Source organism: Cyprinus carpio, chromosome B24 (assembly GCF_018340385.1).
Source record: "Cyprinus carpio isolate SPL01 chromosome B24, ASM1834038v1, whole genome shotgun sequence".
NCBI classification, from domain to species: Eukaryota; Metazoa; Chordata; class Actinopteri; order Cypriniformes; family Cyprinidae; genus Cyprinus; species Cyprinus carpio.
This window is the reverse complement of record NC_056620.1, coordinates 16,946,056-16,966,082: the sequence shown is the minus strand read 5'-3', so window position 1 is coordinate 16,966,082 and position 20,027 is coordinate 16,946,056. Positions and strand designations below refer to the sequence as shown.

The window sequence follows — 20,027 nt, the reverse complement described above, 5'->3', positions numbered from 1 at the left end:
CTAGCAATAACACAGATTAATAAATGTATTGTTCCATGTTCGTTTGTGTACCACGCGCAAGGTTTATGAGCATAGTCCATCTCTTCTTCTCCGTTTTTAGTGTATCTCTGTGGCAGAATTACAGCGCCACATACTGGTCTGGCATGTAAACTACATCATTTTGCGGTTTCGTGTGGACGCGGATATTTCTTGAGACGAGGAAAAAAAAGATCGGATTGGGGTAAGCTCCGTCTCCGTGTGGACGGGGCCTAAACTAGCTTGACCAGCAAGTCATCCAGCGTTATCAGAAAGACCATGCTGGTTGACTATCTCCACCAGATAAGATTTGCTCGAGAACATAATGATCCAAACCAGCATAAACCATGGTGGTCTAAGCTGAGAAGCAAAACACAAGCTGAGCAACACAAAGAAAATTCAGGCATAGAGAGGTGTGAACATGCGAGTTGTCGAGCCCAGTCTGGAAGAGCCGGACGACTGCTTTGTGTTCCTGTGATATTTCACAGCATTTCCTTTGGTGCAAATTGGCCTCCATCATTCGCAACAAAATAGAGCACGCTCACCTTCAAAAAAGTGTCCAGAGATCCATTTTCCATGTACTCTGTCACTATCATCACAGGCTTACCTAAGGGACAGAGAAAGAGGAGACAAAATGGGAAAGTGTGAAATATTGTGGAAAATAGAGAGAGAGAGAGCGAGAGAGAGAGCAGAAACGAGAGAAAGACGTTTTATTTTTATTTTTTTCACAGGCGAATAAGAAAAGACACAGCAGAGAGGCAGGAAGAGGCTGGCGCTTTTGTGTCCTATATTTAATTCATTTCCAAGTTGACAGAGAAAAACATGCAGATAAAGAGAGCGGACACCTCCCCCACTCCCAGCGACTTCACAGCCCCTCGTTCCTGCTTTGGTTCGCCTCTACCTGCTGCCTGTTACTCATAGTGACAGCCCCTAATCAAAGCTCTCAATAACAGTCAGGCAGATAATCAGAGCGAGCTGTCCACTGAGAATATCTTTGTCCAGAAATACCTAAAATGGTAATGAGTTCCTTTAGGAGGGAGGATGATGAAGGGGGGAGACAAGTGAGGGGGGAGGTTTTTAGGGGGTGTGGTGATTAATTGCCCTGGGGGTGGTGGTGGGGGTTGAAGATGAAGGGGTGTAAAGATCCGCTAATGGGAAAAATGTTCACTTCTCCACTATGTTGCAGGCACAGCTGCAAGAAGCTCATATGGGGAGCTCGCACCTGCGTTGCTGAAAGTGATTAAAAATTCTCCCTTGATTCCACCCAAATAACATGCTGTCAGTCAGAGAGACCCCCCTTCCCACCTCGCATGTGACAGGGAAGAGTACATGCTAATCCATCCTGATTATCAGAGATGCTTGATGGATGTAACGTACGGCAGAAACTTTCACCTCGGGGCACCAGACGCACAGCAGCATGAGATGCCGTTTAGCCCTAGAGACGTTCGCTATTTTTGTGAACAGCCCTTTATGTTGTGCCTAGCCTTGTAGGTTATAGGTATAAAATAAAATAAAATAAAATAAAATAAAATAAAATAAAATAAAATAAAATAAAATAAAATAAAATAAAATAAAATAAAATAAAATAAAATAAAATAAAATAAAATAATAAAATAAAATAAAATAAAATAAAATAAAATAAAATAATAAAATAAAATAAAATAAAATAAAATAATAAAATAAAATAAAATAAAATAAAATAAAAAAAAATAAAAAAATAAAAAAATAAATAAATAAAATAATAAAATAAAATAATAAAATAAAATAAAATTAAAAAAATAAAAAAAAAATAAATAAAATAAAATAAAATAAAAATAAATAAAAAATAAAATAAAATAAAAAAAATAAAATAAAATAAAATAAAAAATAAAATAAAATAAAATAATAATTTGAACATTTATTTCCATTTGGCTATTTGATTAGTGAGGTCAAACAGTGATGTTTTGTTATTTATTTTATATTATTATTATTATTATTATTATTATTATTATTATTATTATTATTATTAATATTATATTGTTCCTGTAAATTAATATGTTATTGTTTTTTATTTGTTTTTAAATTTCATTTTATTTTTAGATTAAAATCACAGGAAATAAATTGAATGAAAACATAAATACAAAGTAATAGAAAATAGACTGGTCCAGTTAATATGCATTTTCTAGAGAAAAAACGAACTAACTAACTAACTAACTGACTGAGTGAGTGATTTTTTTATATATAGCTATATATAGAATATATATTAAAAATAATATATTGTCCCTGTAAATTCATATTTTTTATTTACATTTATTTTACTTTTAGAATAAAATAATTTGATTAAACAATTAAATGGAATGAGAAATAACAATTTTAAGAAAATAGATTTTCAGGCGGACATCACTAGCCTCTGCATTGTGACTTTTGCACAACTCTCACTGCAATACAAGTAGTAAAAGAATAAAAGAACAAAGAAATAGAATCCCAGCTGAATCCAATAAACCCCCATTCAGCCCTAACAAGCTATTTATAGCACCAAGCCCTAAGACATTGCCAGTTGTGGTTTCAGATGAATGGGGGTTGCACTGTATGTCCTATCTGTCACTGCAAGTAAATCACAAATGTATCAGTAACACCCTTTAGAATCGAAGCCACACGACAAGCGTGACGAAGGATATCCGAAAGGATCGCACATTAGCTTATCAACGTGGGACAAATTACTTTGACACTGAGCTAGCTGGATAACGTTGCCTCCTTGCCTCAACCTACAAATCTCTGGTCACCAGAACTGAAATATAGAGCGCATTCAAACATAAAGCGCAATATCTTCCTGACATTGACGTTGTTTGCATTTTCAGATCAAACCGACGTGCATTTCCGTACTACAGCTGTTTAGCTAGAGTATGGATGATGGTTCTACTGATAAGTATGTTAATAAAATTACCTAACTACTTATCCATGAATGCACATTTAAGGGTGATTGATGCTGCAGCAGTTTTAGAAGCAGTTCAATTAGATAGTATTCACACACAAACGATCAAACATCCACTGCATCCTGTGGTGGGGAAAATAATAAAATAAAATAAAATAAAATAAAATAAAATAAAATAATAAAATAAAATAAAATAAATAACATGCATTAATATGTAAAATAAAATAAAATAAAATAAAATAAAATGCATTAATATGCATGCTTTTTAGAGAAAACCATTCAGGTTTAAAAAAAAAAAAAGTTAAAAGAAACGTCCAGTTAAAATGCATGCATTTTCTAAAAAAAAAAAAAAAAGAATTCCAAAAAAGGTGATTTGCCCTAAAAGACCTGTACTCCACTCTGTATATCATCTGTAATCACATGCTTTGGAGGCATTTGATTGAATTACACCAATTTGTCATAACATTTCAGAGCATAAAGGAATTTTTAGTGCTCAAAACAAGTTCAGCTCCACCTTGAAACATACATTACTATAAATAAAAATACTAAATAAACAAAAAACAAAAAAATACATTCAATGATTTAGAAATGACACTAAATAAATTTATAATACATTTAAAATAAAATAAAATAAAATAAAATAAAATAAAATAAAATAAAATAAAATAAAAATAAAATAAAATAAAATAAAATAAAATAAAATAAAATGCTGGTTCAGTTAATATGCATGCTTTATTTTTTTTTAGAAATAACCTTGCAGGTTTTTTTTACAAAAAAAAAAAAAAAAGTTCCGCTGGAACTTTGGGTTGGTACTCAGTGTGTTTCCACTGCAGGAACCAGGATCTAAATAAAGTTACGGGTAAAAAATGCTCATCAGAAAGTCCCTGCTGGCGAAGTAGTACTTTTTCAAAGGTCCAGAACTTTCAGAGGCGGGACTTGGGAGCTAAACATGCTGATTGGTTGAGTTTACGCAGCATTGTGATTTCAACCACCATTTATTCGGATAATTTTCAAAATATAACTGTTATTGTGTCATGAAATGTACTTTTAAAAGTATTTCAGGCGAGAATGTACTTCTTTAAAACTCAAATCTGCGGTTTATTTATAAAGACAGCACCTTTTTAAAAATGTGTTTCACCGAGTTCGGAGAAGATCAGCTCCACGCGATCAGCGGGAGCTCAATGCTTATGTATCCGCCTAGACCAGTCTCAACTCGGCTAGTCCTTCTCACATTTGCCGCTTGGTCTGATGTCTCTTTAGTGGTTAAACATAAAATATAATTTGTTTTGGGTTAATCTAACAGGTAATTTATCTATATGTTAAAATGAAAATAAAAATTGGAAATTGATATAATATTTTGTTTCATTGTAATGTAGGCTGTATATATACACATTTCCCTAAACTAAGTACATTTCTGCGGCTATTATTATGTTAAAATGAAAACGAAAGGAGGCAGTGGTATTTGATATCATTTTTCATCTTATTGTAAATATACAAATAAAAAAATTAAATTAACCAAATCCAGCTCAATTAAATAAACAAGCAACTTACACAAAAAAGTATTCCGAATAAATTAATTAAATTAAATTCTGTTCCAGTTAATACACATGCATTTTCTACAGAAAAGTATTCCGAAAAAGGTTATTTGCCATTAAGGACCTGCAACTCACGTATGCACTCTGTACATCATCTGTAATCACATGCTTTGGAGGCATCTGATGAAATGACAGCAATTTGTCATGAAATATCACAGGACAAAGGAATTTTTAGGGCTCAAAACAAGTTAAGCTCTAGCTTAAAAGCACACATTACTCTGAACAAAGCAATACTTTCAATGATTTAGAAATGACATCCTTTTATCTCTTATCATCCTCTTATTGTTCCTGCTGTTGATGGCACAAAGAAAAACTTTTCTTGAGGACTCAGCTGGAATGAACCTGAAAATACAGCCACGGATGGCAAATGTTATCAGATAGCAGACTGGAGTCCGCTAATCTGATGGTTAGATGCACAGTGGGTTTATAATAGAGACGATGACAGCTCTGTGTTTTTGCAAAGATGGAGGATAAAGAACTGAATGGGGCATTAAGGTCTATTCTGATTCCATTCTCTGAGCTGCTGACACATTTGCATTACAAAAAGCTCAATCACAGTCTAATTTTTTCCGTCTGAGGTGGTAATGATAGAGCGCCTCTCCGAAAGCTGTGTTACATGACAGATGCTTTTCATATTACAGTGCAAAACTCTTTGTCTTTCTCGTCGGCGCTCCATCAGGCAGCATAAACACTCTTCAGCCTCTTTAATGCATCTCTGCTCAGCTCCATCAGTGCTGTGATTATTCTGTGCATTCGAGGAGGGGGCTGGATTGACAGCTGCTTCTGTAATGCAGTGCGAGGGGTCGCTGACCTCTCCTATCCCCATCCCCTACACCATCAGGCTGATCTGTGACCTGTGAAATTACTCTGGCTATCATATCTCACCCAATCAGCGGCGGATGAGGACACGTTAGCAAACCGACACATGCACACACGTGTGTTATATAACCTGCCAGAAAGAGCAATTTGGAAGATATTTTCACTGAGCTTTATTCACAAATAATTACATACAGTTGTGTTTACATACTGTATGTGCACAGAAAAGGTTCTCATGCAACTTTCTGCATGTACATTCACGCATAATTTATTGTATTCTTATTCAATTGTTTATTAATCAGGATTGTTCTAAATTAGGGCGTGTGTACCATGCAGTTATCAATTTGTATATAAATTTACATAAAGTTATTAATACATATGTATGTTAGGGCTGTCATGATATGGTGATTAATTACTCACAAGTTAAATTTGGCTGTGAAAATACCTACAAAAGCCATCATTGTGTTCAATGAGAAAAGTATCAAGTAGACTTTACAATAAACTATATACTATAAATAGGACTGCACAATAAATCAAATGCAATTGTCATGCGCATCTCATCAGTAAGTTCTGTGATTAGTAGTAAAGCAATTTATCGTGCAGCCCTAACTATAAACTATGGAACATAAAAGATGATGATTTGAGAAGCCTCGCAGTATTTTTGTTCATACAATGAAAGTCACAGGTAACTAAAACTGCTTGGTTACTAACAGTCTTCAAAATATCTTCTTTTATGCAAAAGAAAGTAAGGCATATAAGCTTGAAGCAACATGGATTAAATGGAGTAAAAACAGGCGATTAAAGGACAACAGAATTAAACTATCCCTTTATTTATTTATTTTATTTAGTATTCATATGAATTTTTATTTTAATAAAATCATAGTCTAAATAAGAAACTAAAACTGCCAGTATGCGCCAGTAAACATTGAGAGATTCATTCATTCAATTCATTCAAACGACTAAATGGCTCTCTTTATGAATGGGCCATTGAATCACTGGTTCATTTGATTCATTCAAAACGCAGATTCAGAAAAACAAAAGACCGCTGTGATGCTCGAAGACGCACAACAGTTCTGCTATGATTTTATAGGAAATATTTTTGTTGACAAAATTAAGCAAAAATATTGTGTTTAAAATAGAACTATATGTGTGTCATGAAATATCACAGGATATCACGTATATATATATATATATATATATATATATATATATATATATATATATATATATATATATATATATATATATATATACACATACATACACACACTTTAATACATATTTTTATATATTATATTTACATTTTTATTATATTCTTCAACAAAAAATAATAATAAATTCCCATTTCTATGTAAAATATTCATGTTGCCATAAGATAAATGACTAAGAGCCATTATGAGGGACACAGGAAGTCTGTGTACATTTGGACAATCCAAGCCTATAATAATGAAGGCCTTTCACTGACATATTTGTTGAATCAAGACTTTCATAACCTCATAATTATGTCATAACAGCACAGAATTAAAAAAGGAAAATTAATGTACTTTTATTTAATAAGTGAGGAAAAGCTGTACCGCCAACATTAATAATAACTATTTGAACTGAATCAAACTAAAGGCCACCATTAGCATTTTGCACGAGTAAGAGGAACTGGGAGGAAATGTCGAGAGGATTAATGTTAATAATTCTGACATTGAATATTCATGATCCCTCCCAAAACTCACATCCAATTATATGTTTGTATTATCGATATTCATGCAGCTGGCATGAATATGGATGGTCCTTTTGTTATAGAGCCTGTCAGTCAAATCCACAGAGACTTGAAGGAGGAAAAAAGCATAAAGAAAGATCAGTAGAGGAAATTACCACTCAATGGTGACCAAAACACCTGTTGCAAGATACTGCTTTTTTTAAACACAGACAATAGAAATTCAAACACACACAATAAGTTGGCAAATTCAGGTTCAGAAGCGCTAGTCTAATCACGACCAATATTAGCATTCTCATTATCAGCGAGCAGGCAGCACACATCAATTTCAGATTCTCAGGAGTTGCGATACAAGCAATCAGAAGTAATATAGACCTAATATGCGTTTATATAATGCAAGGTCAAACAAAACAGTGGTTTCTTCAATTTATTTTTTCTACAAACAATTTAAGTTAACTCTCGCCATGATGATATGTTATCTACGACCTTTCTGAAGGCATTATCTTACCAGCTAGAGTGATAATTCAAAGCGATAAAAGCAAATTCAAACACATACTGTCATAGCACATTTGTATTCTAAAGTAGAAGTAGGGCAGAAAATCACTGATATAAATATTGTCATACATATTTATTCAAATGAATATTCATGAACCGTGCTATTTGGGTTTTTTTGAAGATAAGATTGTAAGGTCAATTATCTCTGTGTGGAAAACACAGGGGGTACAAAATATTTCCAGCAATAGACGTTATGTGCAAATGTGTTTCGGATGTAAATGCTTACATCTGGTGACGACTCCCTCCAGTCGAATGATGTTGGGATGGTCAAACTGGCCCATAATGCTGGCCTCACCCAGAAAGTCACGTCTCTGCTGCTCTGAATATCCGGCTTTCAGACTCTTGATGGCCACCTGGATCTCCCTCTTACTGGGCAGCCTCAGACGGCCACTGCAGACCTCTCCAAACTCACCTGGGAGTCAAACAAGAGCCTGTCAACTAATTGAATTTACCCTCAATCCCTTATTTCATTGCATGACAATCCCCTGGTGAGCTGTTCAGGTGGTTTACATAAGTAGGGCATGCTTTTGAGTCAATTTATTTTGACTTACCAGCCCCAATAACTCTCTCAATCCGTATGTTGGAAACCTCGATCTCTTTGGCGAAGTCTCGCACCGCCTGGTTGGGGTCCTCATATGTGTGTGGGTGAATGTACGTGCGGGTTTCAGGAAGTTTGACTGCAATGCAAGAACACAGTAGGAGTGGGGATAACGGTCAGGTTATTTTACAGTCATTTTAGTTACTTAGACTGAACCATCCATTTTCCTAAAAGGAGAGGAGTGCCGCATTTTCAACCTCATTAAACATTGTCTTTGGCAGGCAGGAAAAGTGTCATTAGAGAAAACACACATTAGGCAACTAGAGCGATCAGAGACACCATTTATCAGCAGATGCATCAGGGGCTCTGTTCACTAACCGACAATTTGCTGGAAAAACATGCATTTTCTTTATTCATCCATCTAGCCAGACCAAATTATGTTCACCGTCTGACTGGCCAGAAAAAACACTATCCTGATTTGATGACATATCTAAAACTATGTTCTTTGAATGCACTATATTACCCATCTTAAAAAGTTTAGCTCAATATTTTGCTGATTAATCTTAAAAGATTTGAGTTATTTTCCAAGACCAAAAAAACCTGTGTGCATTACCTCGTCCATGCTGAAACTGCATTTTCTCTTCCTCAGGGTCTTGCTTTGCTTTAATATATCCACAGCGCCTGGAACAATAGAATAAGCACAATTAAAACAGACCAAGACAATGAAATACATGCTTTCTCTCACACTAAATCAACCAACCAATCCCCCAAGACTAAGAAAATGTTAATGACCATAGAATCAAATCTACAGCGGCCTGATCTGGTCACATATATCATCTTTTTACAGTGTAGTTTAACTATAATGTGTCTTTAGAGTCCGGTTTTCCCACCTAGTAAAGGATTTCACTGCTTTAATCCGCTTTTTAGCACCGGGAAAATACAATCCTGACACTTCTGACTTTATCATTAACTACATCATTCCTCTTACAGTGCTATCATGAAAAAGGACATGCCCCAGATAATGAATATTCCAATACACTGGGGAGGAAAGGTGGCCAACGTAGGACTGATAATTATGTTCATTATTCATTTAATCCTCTTAGTGACACACACTCACACATTCCCTTTTCCTGTCATGTCTTTAAAAAGAACGAATTGCCAAAAATGTAATGTCCCAGGCTGACTAGCCATAGTAATTATACAGCATGCTGAAATGTGGTGAATGGCTGCAGAATGTCTACAGACTGGCACGTTTGATGGGGACCAGGTGGAAAAAGCCATACTAAATGGGTTTCTAGAGGACATTGGGTCAATAATATGGGTGAATATCCACTTACGAATAGAAAAGCAGACTGGAGTCTCTCTTGTGCTATAACAGATGACAAAATGCAAGGCATTTCCTCTAACTGCAGGTAAAGAAAGCTAAGAGGTCCACAGTGGAGAGAGAGTATTATGAGTCGTAAGCCTTTGGGGGAATTCACACTGGACTCGTTCTTGCATCCAAAACCAGCTAGAGTGCAAGGGAATGGAGCAGATTGCAGCGGTCATGAGGTACATTTTTTAAAAAGATAATGTTTTTAAACTGCAACGAGCAGAGAGAAAGCACACAGCTGTCAAAAAGGCCTGTTGGATGATTGTGTACACAGATGACCAAAAAAAAAACTGTAAATACCCCTTTAGAAGGTCTATAGTCCATGGATGAGTGCCATTCAGAACTGAAATAACTATGCTTCCTTGGTTCCAGTTCAAATACTGAACTTGAAATGAGGGATGCAGAACTGCAATTAAAATTTTGGTTTTATAAAATGATAGACAGAAATGTGATTTAATTTGGATTTACAAAAAGCAGATATCTGGAATGATAGAACAATAGTACAACAGATAAAAGAATGATAGACAGAACAACAGAATAAATGGTAAAACAGTAGATAAAATGACAGAACAATAAATAGAAAGAGAACGAAACAATAACAGATATCTATAACAATATCAAGAACTATATATTGAGGAATAGAACGATAGAATGACAGAACAATAGAATGACAGAATTATAGAACACCAGAATGCTAGAACAACAGATAGTAGGATAGTCACAGACAGAACGATAGAATGATATCTAGATCGACAGAACTATATCTAGATTAACAACAATATCTAGACTGATTTAACTATATCTAGATTGATAGATGTATCGAGTGACAGAATGACAGATAGAATTATAGAATGATAGTTAGCATGACAGAATGACAAGGATAGAGCAACAGAAGAATAGAATGATATCTAGACTGACAGAACGATATCTAGATTGATCGAACTATATCTAGATTGAAAGAAAGATAGATATATCAAGAGTTAGAACAATAGATGGAATCAATCGAGCGACTGCTAGAACGACAACTGGACAGATAGACAGATTCAGTTCAAAATGACACTCAAGAACTCTGAACTCTGCTCTACAATCAGTCCATAATGACAGTGAGAAATCACCAGAACTCTGCAATCAAACGCTAAGCTAGTAATACTCCTGTAGCAGCTGTTGAAACGATCATGCATCAGGGTTACCACCAGTATTTTGATTCTGGTATTGATTTTATGCACCATTAACAATGCTAATCAATACAGGATACAGAGTCCCCTTCATTCAAGAGCCAGAGCATGCTCAGCTGCTCCAGAGCAGTCGAAGCATCTGGGCCCGAGGCCGGGGTTGGGGCAAGAGCAGACCTAGGGGTCTATTACATAATGGGAAGACTGCTGGGTTCATTCATACCCCCTCTAATCCGGTCTGTTGCATCTCCCTATGGAGCAGTGGGGGGTAAATCTTTCACTTTCAGCTGTTGTACAGCCCCGTCTGGTTGGGGGTTCAGAGGTACATGTGTGTTGTTTCCTCTCTGCTGCTTTTAATGAGACTGGGGGTCTCAAGGGAGACCCCACCTGTTCATCAGCCACATATACACATGCACCCCCCAAAATAAATGCTCGGGGCCTAGTGTGCACCTACAACCCCCCAACCCCTCCGATCTTTAACCGTCCTGTGTTCGAAACACAGTCTATTAAGTGGAACATGCTTGCACAGGGGGTGCAGGGCTGGAGGGGTTCGCAGAGGTGGGCCACCCGACTAAAGCATGTGGTAATCAGGGAGAGAAAATCAACTCCGAAACCGGCTCCACTTGCTCTCTAACCTGCCCTGTCGTCCCTCGAGGTCCCGCAGATGGATCCCTCCCCCTTGTACCTGCCGCAGCGCCGCTCAACACACTGATGAAACACTTCCTATGCCGCAGCGGGAGATCTGGTAGCTTCTAAAGTGAAGCGTGATCCCACCCTTCAACCTACCTGTCACTCATTTGAATGCAATATGCACACTACGGGGCTATTTGCATATTCTGTTATAACGGCGGATAAAAAAAAAAAAAAAAAAGAAACTTGACAGACTAGCGTCTAGGACTCTGCAATTAACACATTTTTCAACTCGGAAGCATTCCTCAAATCCCTTTTGTGCGGTGATAAAGACGTTTCGCAGCCCTACACCGCTGGAAGCCCTTTTGTCTATGACCCAGTTTCTTTTTCCTTTCTTCTTCCTCTCTTTTGTCTTTCTCCCGCTCTCACAGTGTGAAGCTTGTATCTGCAGGTGACAGTGCAGCGGTGCAGCTTTGTATCTGCTGACAGGGCTCATATCTTTCTCTGTGCCTTTGAGAAAGGGGCGTCGAGTGGCATGGTGCTAAAGCAAAGAGACTCTTAAACTGTCTGGCCAGCTTGAGGGAACGATGAGTGAGAGCTGACTCAGAGTTTGCCATAAGCATTAACAAAAAGATGTAATGGAGAGATTGAGAAAATAGACATATTAAGTGCTTGTCAAGACAATATTATTGCTCATACATAGCTTAAGTACTAAATGCTGGCATGTAACCTGTTCTAAAGCAAAAGTATTACAGTACATTACTACTCTAAGGTACTACTATGCACATTGTAGGTGTAGATAAGAAACAAATTTGTCTCTTCAAGGATAATGCCCCAGTGACAAGCTGTTCCGATGGTGTATCCCGTGCAAGCTTTTTCTTTTGCTGTAATTGATTTTTAAGCATATATGTACATAAATAATGTGGCAATATAAATTCGATCCGATCAGACAAAGAACCAATGGTTTCCTCAAACAGCCTCAGCATGAGATGATGTGCTATAAGCATAAAACACTGTGGTAACTCTTGTCCTCTGACCCTCAAACTAGTTCATTACACAATGATACTCCAGCTCATTGAGCTAATGAGGTAAAGCAGCTTCCAGCTGGGTCTCGAGATCTGTTCAGCATGTAGTGGACGGCAGGCCAGCTCCGGCTTTCACCTGCTACAAGGACATGCCAAGCCACTGGCATGGTAAATACATCCCAGTAGGGTGGCAAGAACAACAGAACAAAATTCAACTGATGTCCTTGCATGTTGCCACGTGTCTGTTCTCCTAAAGGACAGTGTTAATTTGGAAAGTGAAAGTGACGTGACATTCAGCCAAGTATGGTGACCCATACTCAGAATTCGTGCTCTGCATTTAACCCATCCGAAGTGCACACACACAGAGCAGTGAACACACACACACACTGTGAACACACACCCGGAGCAGTGGGCAGTCATTTTATGCTGCGGTGCCCGGGGAGCAGTTGGGGGTTCGATGCCTTGCTCAAGGGCACCTAAGTCATGGTATTGAAGGTGGAGAGAGAACTGTACATGCACTCGCCCCACCCACAATTCCTGCCGGCCCGAGACTCGAACTCACAACCCTTCGATTGGGAGTCCGACTCTCTAACCATTAGGCCACGACTTCCCCATTAGGAACGGTTCACTGAAACATGTATTTTATCTGAAAAAATCTGTAAAGAAAGAGTCAATACATCCTTGAGCCATAACGTTTGCTGGTCAATATCATTGATTATTTATGATTTCTCTCCATAAGTTTTTAATTTTGCAAGCTTTTTCAGAGAAGTACAAGGTAGGGCTGCCCCCTAATAGTTGACTAAGCGTTAGTCGCTCAACATGCTGATGAAACACTTCCCATGCCACAGCAGGAGATCCAGTAGCTTCTAAAGTGAAGCATGATCCCACCTTTCAACCTTCCTTTCACTCATTTGAATCCAATATGCACACTGTGGGGCTATATTGAGCAGGACATCCATACGCTCACCTAACATTCATAGACCTTAAATATGGCTTATCTTTTGAAATATGTATGTAGTAGCAACTTTACATGGCAGCTCAATCCAATGTTAGCCTAGAAAAACGTGCGCTGTTCGTGTGTTTGTTCGGAGTGTGGAAGCTGATCAATGCATTTGGGCTACTACAGGACAGATGGAGGCGACACTGTGACCATTTGCTCTTAAAATACATCATCATTTTTGGTCAAACAGATAAGAGTAATGCATCTTTCGTATCTGTAAAGACTCTACTTTTATTTGTGTGCACTCACAATTACAATGAAACACTGTGCTTTTGTAAAATAATCAAAGCAAACAGGATGCGCTTTCTGCCATCTCAGACTTTGTGAACTTGAGTGTGTCACTTCAAAATTCTGTGTATTCTTGCCTTATTACAGACATGAAAAATATATCTGTAGAGAGTGAAACTTTTAACCCTCTGGAGTCAATCAATGCTAATACGCGTTTTGTGGCATCTTCTCCTGATAACTCCGAAAATAACTCAAATTACCCTTTCACTTTTGATCGTACAGATAAAATCAATACATTAATCGAATCTGTAAAAGCTCTACTTTATTTGTATACACACATAATAACAACAAAACTTTGTGCATTTATAAAATAAAGAAAACAAACAGGGTGCGTTGTCTGCCGCCTTGGTTCTGCGTGATCTTCATTTAGAAACGCGTCAATAAAATGAACTGTAACTCAGCAAATACTCAACACAGAGACATGAGAGATAGATCTATAGAAAGCTTTACATGTCTCCTTTTAAAATCTTATTGAAAACAAATATTCTGTGATAAAGTATTCCATATGAAAACAATGCAATGTCCAGTCTTTCACGTCTCCCTTCATTATATCTAATGCGACCACGCCCACGCACTGAATGGGTTATTGATATTACAATCGTCTACGCGGCGGGTAAACACCCACTTCACAGCAAACAAAGCAGCGAGTAATATAAGGTATGTGCCAGGTATGTGATGTTCATTTATATATTTCAGCATGACAATACCAGTCAAAACTTTTGAACAGTAAGATTTTTAATGTTTTTGTAAAGAATTCTCTTCTGCTGACCAAGCCTGCATTTATTTGATCCAAAATATAGAAAGTTGCATTTGCTAAAGCAGTAATATTGTGAAATATTTGTACTATTTTAAATAACTGCTTTCTATTTGAATATATTTTAAAATGTAATTTATTCCTGTGATCAAAGCTAAATTCAGCATCATTACTCCAGTCTTACTCCAAGTGTAACACTATACACTATACCATTTAAAAGCTGGGAGTCAGTATATACAGAAATTAAAACTTTTATTTAGTAATTGTTTATATCTCACAATTCTGAGAGAAAAAAAGTCAGAATTGCGAGTTTGCATCATGCAATTCTGAGAAAAAAATTGTCTGAATTGTGAGATGTGAACTCGGAATTGCGAGAAAAAAAGTCAGAATTGTGAGATAAAAGGCTGCAATTACCTTTTTTTTTATTCAGTGGCGGAAACAAGCTTCCATACAAAATGGAACAGAATGATAACAATAAATCAGATTTTTTTGCAACTAGAAATGGACAATGTGGTCCCTAGAGACATCTCTGTAAACCTTTCCTCCTATCTGAGGATAAAAAATAGATTTACAATCAGGCTAATTACAAAAAGAGGAAATGATCATGTGTTTAGAGGAAATAGACAATCATAAATTCTAAGCTCCTCTGACAGGTGTTTTAAAAACATTGACTCTATCAGTTGAGAAGGGTTCATTACGCTAATTGAAATCCAGAAGAAAAGCGAGCTGATTGATGGCACATCCTTGTCTCATCTCCAGCCATTGCACATGCATCCAACATATCATCCACTTATATATTCCGGAATGTCCTGCTGACGCGCCCAGACACATCTACAGCTGGCCTGCCATCAAACATGTGGAAATGAAATTCTAAGTGAAGCTGCGTGCCGAGAGTGAGCGAGTCATGATGTGCTCAGGGGTTACACAGCCAGTGATTTCTACTTGGAAAGGCACTGGAATAGCCAGATGGATCTGTTCGGAAAAAGCAACCCTGTTTAACAACCGAACACGCTCATGCAACCATTTTGGAATGGCATAGTAATTCCATTTTGTGTGTGTACTTGAATGTGTTGCTATATTTCTCTGTTAAACATATACAAATGGACTGACTAAACAGTCACGGTATGGTATCAAACCCAAGGGCGAGATACAGGTAATGTCTGCACTAAATCAACCGAACAAGACCCATTAAGCCCTCGGCTGTGCCTGCAAAGCATGATCTACACTGCTCAAACAAAGAACTGAATAACAAAACACATTTAAAAGCTACATTCACTCACGTTGGTTGATAGTGAATGAAATCTACTTCCCCTTAAATGGAATCAAATGGCATCAACCATACTGTGGTTTTCACTACACAGAGAGAATTGTGGCACTGAAATCTCTCAGTTTATGATTGTATATGTTTTCAGCTGCTATATCACAATAGTTCTAACTGGTGCACCATTTTTTGTTTAAAAGGATGTTTGCCATCTAAACTGGATAATTTTGTGTTTGTACAGTTTCATAGAATTGAATCATTTACTCATTTTTGAAGAGTCCCATAGAATATTCAACCATCAGAGAGCAGCTGTTATATGGCGTGCACTTATTTTATTACACAGTGTATAATTTTTTTCCCCTTCTTGCATGATTTAGCACACTACAAATCTGCCAAACCTTGATGTGATTGAGTAAGACAGGCAGGGGGAAAAAAGGCGAAAAGGTTCCTCGCATAACACAAACACATAACCACTAATCAGAAATGCAATAACCCCAATAATGGAATATTAACCGACAATTCATTTATCACTCCTGCAGAAAACAGCCATGTGGCTTCTAGATTTCATCATTAAACTGCAGTAATTCCATTCAACATGAGCATTAGCGAATGGTTTGGAGGCTGTCCAACTCAAGGTAAAGGGAATTGTTTTAATATCAGAAGCTTGAAGTCTTCAATTCGTTTTCATGGCTGGCAAACAATGCTCTTCAGACTTGCAAATGTACGAGTCTTTGGGTAGTAGGCACCTGCTAGAATACTGCGGCATCTGTCATTGTACTGAAATGTTCCATAGACACAATCACAAGGATTTTTAAAGTCTTTATAGTGTGTCCTTCTTTTTTAATTGCTTTCCTGGAAATAAGCAGAAAATAGGGGGAAGTGAAAGACAAACGAAGACCATCTGCCAGCATCATCACCAGCCAATTAAAGCTGTTTTTTCCTCATCAAGTACCAGAATGCTGGCCAACTCCAAATCACTGGGAGCCCAAATCAGTGCAAAAACAAAGTTGAACACACTAAACATGCCTGAACTCTTCATATTTCTCTGACCAACCTCAACTTTTATGTGCAAACAGAAGACAAACTCATGGGCCAGTGTTCCCATCGCTCTTGACCAATGCATTTCCATGATTTGTTCCAGCTCTTCATGATTACTAGAGATAATTAATTACATTTAAAAAAGGAGGGAAAAATGCATGCACAAAGAAAAACATTTTTAGAGAATTACAGAGAAAAAATGTCATTAAAAATTATAGAAATGGAAATGCAGAACAGAAATTTTCTTACTTTTGAGAACTTTTAGGTATTTATATCACAAATCACACATTTAAAATTCCTTAACATTACCAAGAAACCCTGACTGGTCACAAATCTTAAATTCTGCTGTATAAATTGTGTCAAAACAAAACAAAAAATCTCTTTAGATCTCCCATGACCTTGCTCAAGTTAATCATTCGAAACCTTAACATCTTGCTTATGATTCCCACTTGAGTTAAACTGTAAAAAACTGATGAATGTTTTCAGCTCAGCAAGAGAATCAGAAATCAATGACCTCAAACTGTCAATAATGGAAAGGCCTCACTCTTTCAAAGCTCAGCTGAGGTTCTGAAAGCAGTAAAAGAACAGAGGTCACTGTGAACTGAATACTTGGTTAAGTCCAGTATATATAGCTCAGTATAATTCAATGCCAAGGGACTGAATGCAATTGCAGAGTTTAGCTTCACTCACCATTACGATTCATTGGCCTCCACGCCACACTAGAAACACGTCATTCGAGATCAGCATCAAAACTGTTTTTATTGCTTCTATGAGGGTCTTCCCACAAGCAGTCACACATGCATTGGGATGGTGGAAACCATGAATAAGAGGTGGCAGCACCAAGGTTTTGGCTTGCAAGCATAAACTTGGCCGACATAACACATCCTACGGGACCTTTCTGTCACAGTGCATTATGGGTAACAAATTGCAAAGCAGACAGAAATCTTATTCTGTGTTACAACATACTGGATCATATAGCATACAACAGTCGAAAAATCCCTAGTAAATCAGCCTTTGAAATAGAAATGCGAGTGCCGGTCAATACTAAAATAAGAAGCTGTAAAGATGCCAGTCTTTCTGCAATATTGCTAGGAGAAATTAAATTGGGTAGCTGCACATTGCCTTTGTCAACTTGTTTTATTTATTAATTTTTTTATATGAGAAATGTATACAAATTTTTTATATATATACACACAGATATATATATATATATATATATATATATATATATATATATATATATATTATATATATATATATATATTTATATATATACACACAGTATATACATACACGCACATATATATATACACACAGTATATACATACACGCACATTTATATTTTACAAATAATTTCTATTTTTTTATATATAAATTTCTATTTCTATTTTTTTTTATATTTATTTATAACAAAATTACAGTTTACTGAAACCCAACTTTGAATATAACAATGTAAGGAAGACAAAAGGGCGCACACCTACACAAAGCTCAGCTCATGACTCATTCTGACCATTTCATGTCATTGAGAGTGGTTTATTTTCTGCTTTCTGTTCCTCGTCTCCTCAGATCCCCCTTTCATTTCCATTTCATTAGCTCCCTCGTTCTCAGCCGTACAGTGTCCCTACTCTTGCTTTTCTCCCTTATGTCTGTCTCTTCAATTGTTCTCTCAAGTGTGCTTTCATCTCTACAGATCACGCTATGCAATCAGAGGGCTAAACAATTTTGTGTCCTTTTGATTTTGTGTAAACGCACACATACAAAGGCATACAGACACTGACAGACGCACAACAACATCTCATTTGCTCGGTTCTGTCTATCTATATTTACGCTTCTTCGCTGATTAAATGAAACATGGTTTCTTTATCTTTCGTATGGATTTGTTGATGGTTAAAGAACCCAGATTAGCACTGATTCATCCAAGTCTGTCAGTGTAGAAGTTGCCAATTAATTGCTTTTTCATCTACAGAAGGCTGCATGCTTGGGGTTGGTTTATTTTTAATGAATAAGGTACGGTCTGAATCTAAAAGCAGAGAAAGCTTACAGAAGAATAGTAAATTACTCTTACCGCCCACTCACAACAAAACAGGCCACTAGCAAGACCAGAAGCACTGCACCGCCTGCCACAGAGATGGCCAGTATGGTTTGCTGGTTGGGATCTCCAACGGCCAGCACATCTAATAGAAAGAGAGTGAAACCAACATTAAAGCAGCGATTATCTTCAGTGCTTTCTGCATTTGTGAAAATTTACCACAGTTTGGCATATATAATATCCATAGTTTAGATTCATGATTTTAGGTAAAATTTCTATGAATGCATAAAAAATGTGTGTATATAGATATACATATAATATACATATTTTATATGTATGTATATATATATATATATATATATATATATATATATATATATATATATATATATATATATATTTTTTTTTTTTTTTTTTTTTAGGTGTTCTCCATTGGATTAAACAATGTTTCACAATTCTTAAAATGTGTACAGTTTTTATACATTTAATTTTTCTTAAATTGTTTAAAAGTACAAATATGCTGTTTTAAAATTAATACATTACTATTTATTTACTGTTATCTACCAATCAATGTCTAAGCAACTGTGATAATTAAGAAAATAGTATAGTACCACATATTAAACACAATTAGAAACTGTTAAAATGCTTTATTAATACCATGGCAACTATTCTGACATCATTAACATGTGTTATATCATAAACAAAAATAATCATGAATAATATTTTAGTAAACAAACAAAGGGATGTAAAATAAGCTGAATTTTTCCAGATAATGTTCCAATAAAAAGATTTAAGAAAGTGTCGCTCTAATTATGCGCACAGAATGGTGGTGTGTACCATATGGTACACAAACTATGAGACAAACACAGCGGGGCATCTGCCTACTCTCAGCTGAAGCTGCTCACAATTCAGAGGAACACTGACAGAAAATCTACATGTTCAGACTTCAAACACCGCAGCAAGAGAGCAAACTGCAGCACGTGAGGAGCCTCGTCTATCTCAGGGGACTAATTGAATGTGTTCACATGTATGAATATTTCACAGCCTCTTTCAATGCGGGCAGCGGATCGGAAATTCAATCAACGGCATGTGATGGAGAAATACATGCGTGTGACACAGGTTACAGTTTGGCCGAGACAAATGTCCTTGAAAATATGAAGATATTCAGTTGTGAATAAGAAATCAGGGGTTTGGTGGCACTTACAAAGTCAGAAATCATAGAGGTATCTACAAAATCAAGGATAGTGTGAATGGGTTTCTAATAAATAATAAAACTTAACTATGTTAAAATTGTAATGCATTTTTACAAATTTCTGTAAT

The 20,027-nt window shown here is 36.4% G+C and overlaps 1 protein-coding gene across 1 annotated transcript in view; it reads right to left on the bottom strand.

The window, feature by feature from the left end:
* Positions 1-20,027, bottom strand: part of LOC109078057 (ephrin type-A receptor 3) — a 63,612-nt gene that overhangs the window by 7,995 nt on the left and 35,590 nt on the right. The window contains exons 8-12 of the mRNA XM_042751588.1: positions 18,744-18,852; positions 8,752-8,819; positions 8,152-8,277; positions 7,827-8,012; positions 561-622 (exon numbers count right to left, since the gene is read on the bottom strand). Of these exons, the coding sequence (XP_042607522.1) occupies positions 561-622; positions 7,827-8,012; positions 8,152-8,277; positions 8,752-8,819; positions 18,744-18,852 (551 nt within the window). The remainder of the gene's footprint in view (positions 1-560; positions 623-7,826; positions 8,013-8,151; positions 8,278-8,751; positions 8,820-18,743; positions 18,853-20,027) is intronic.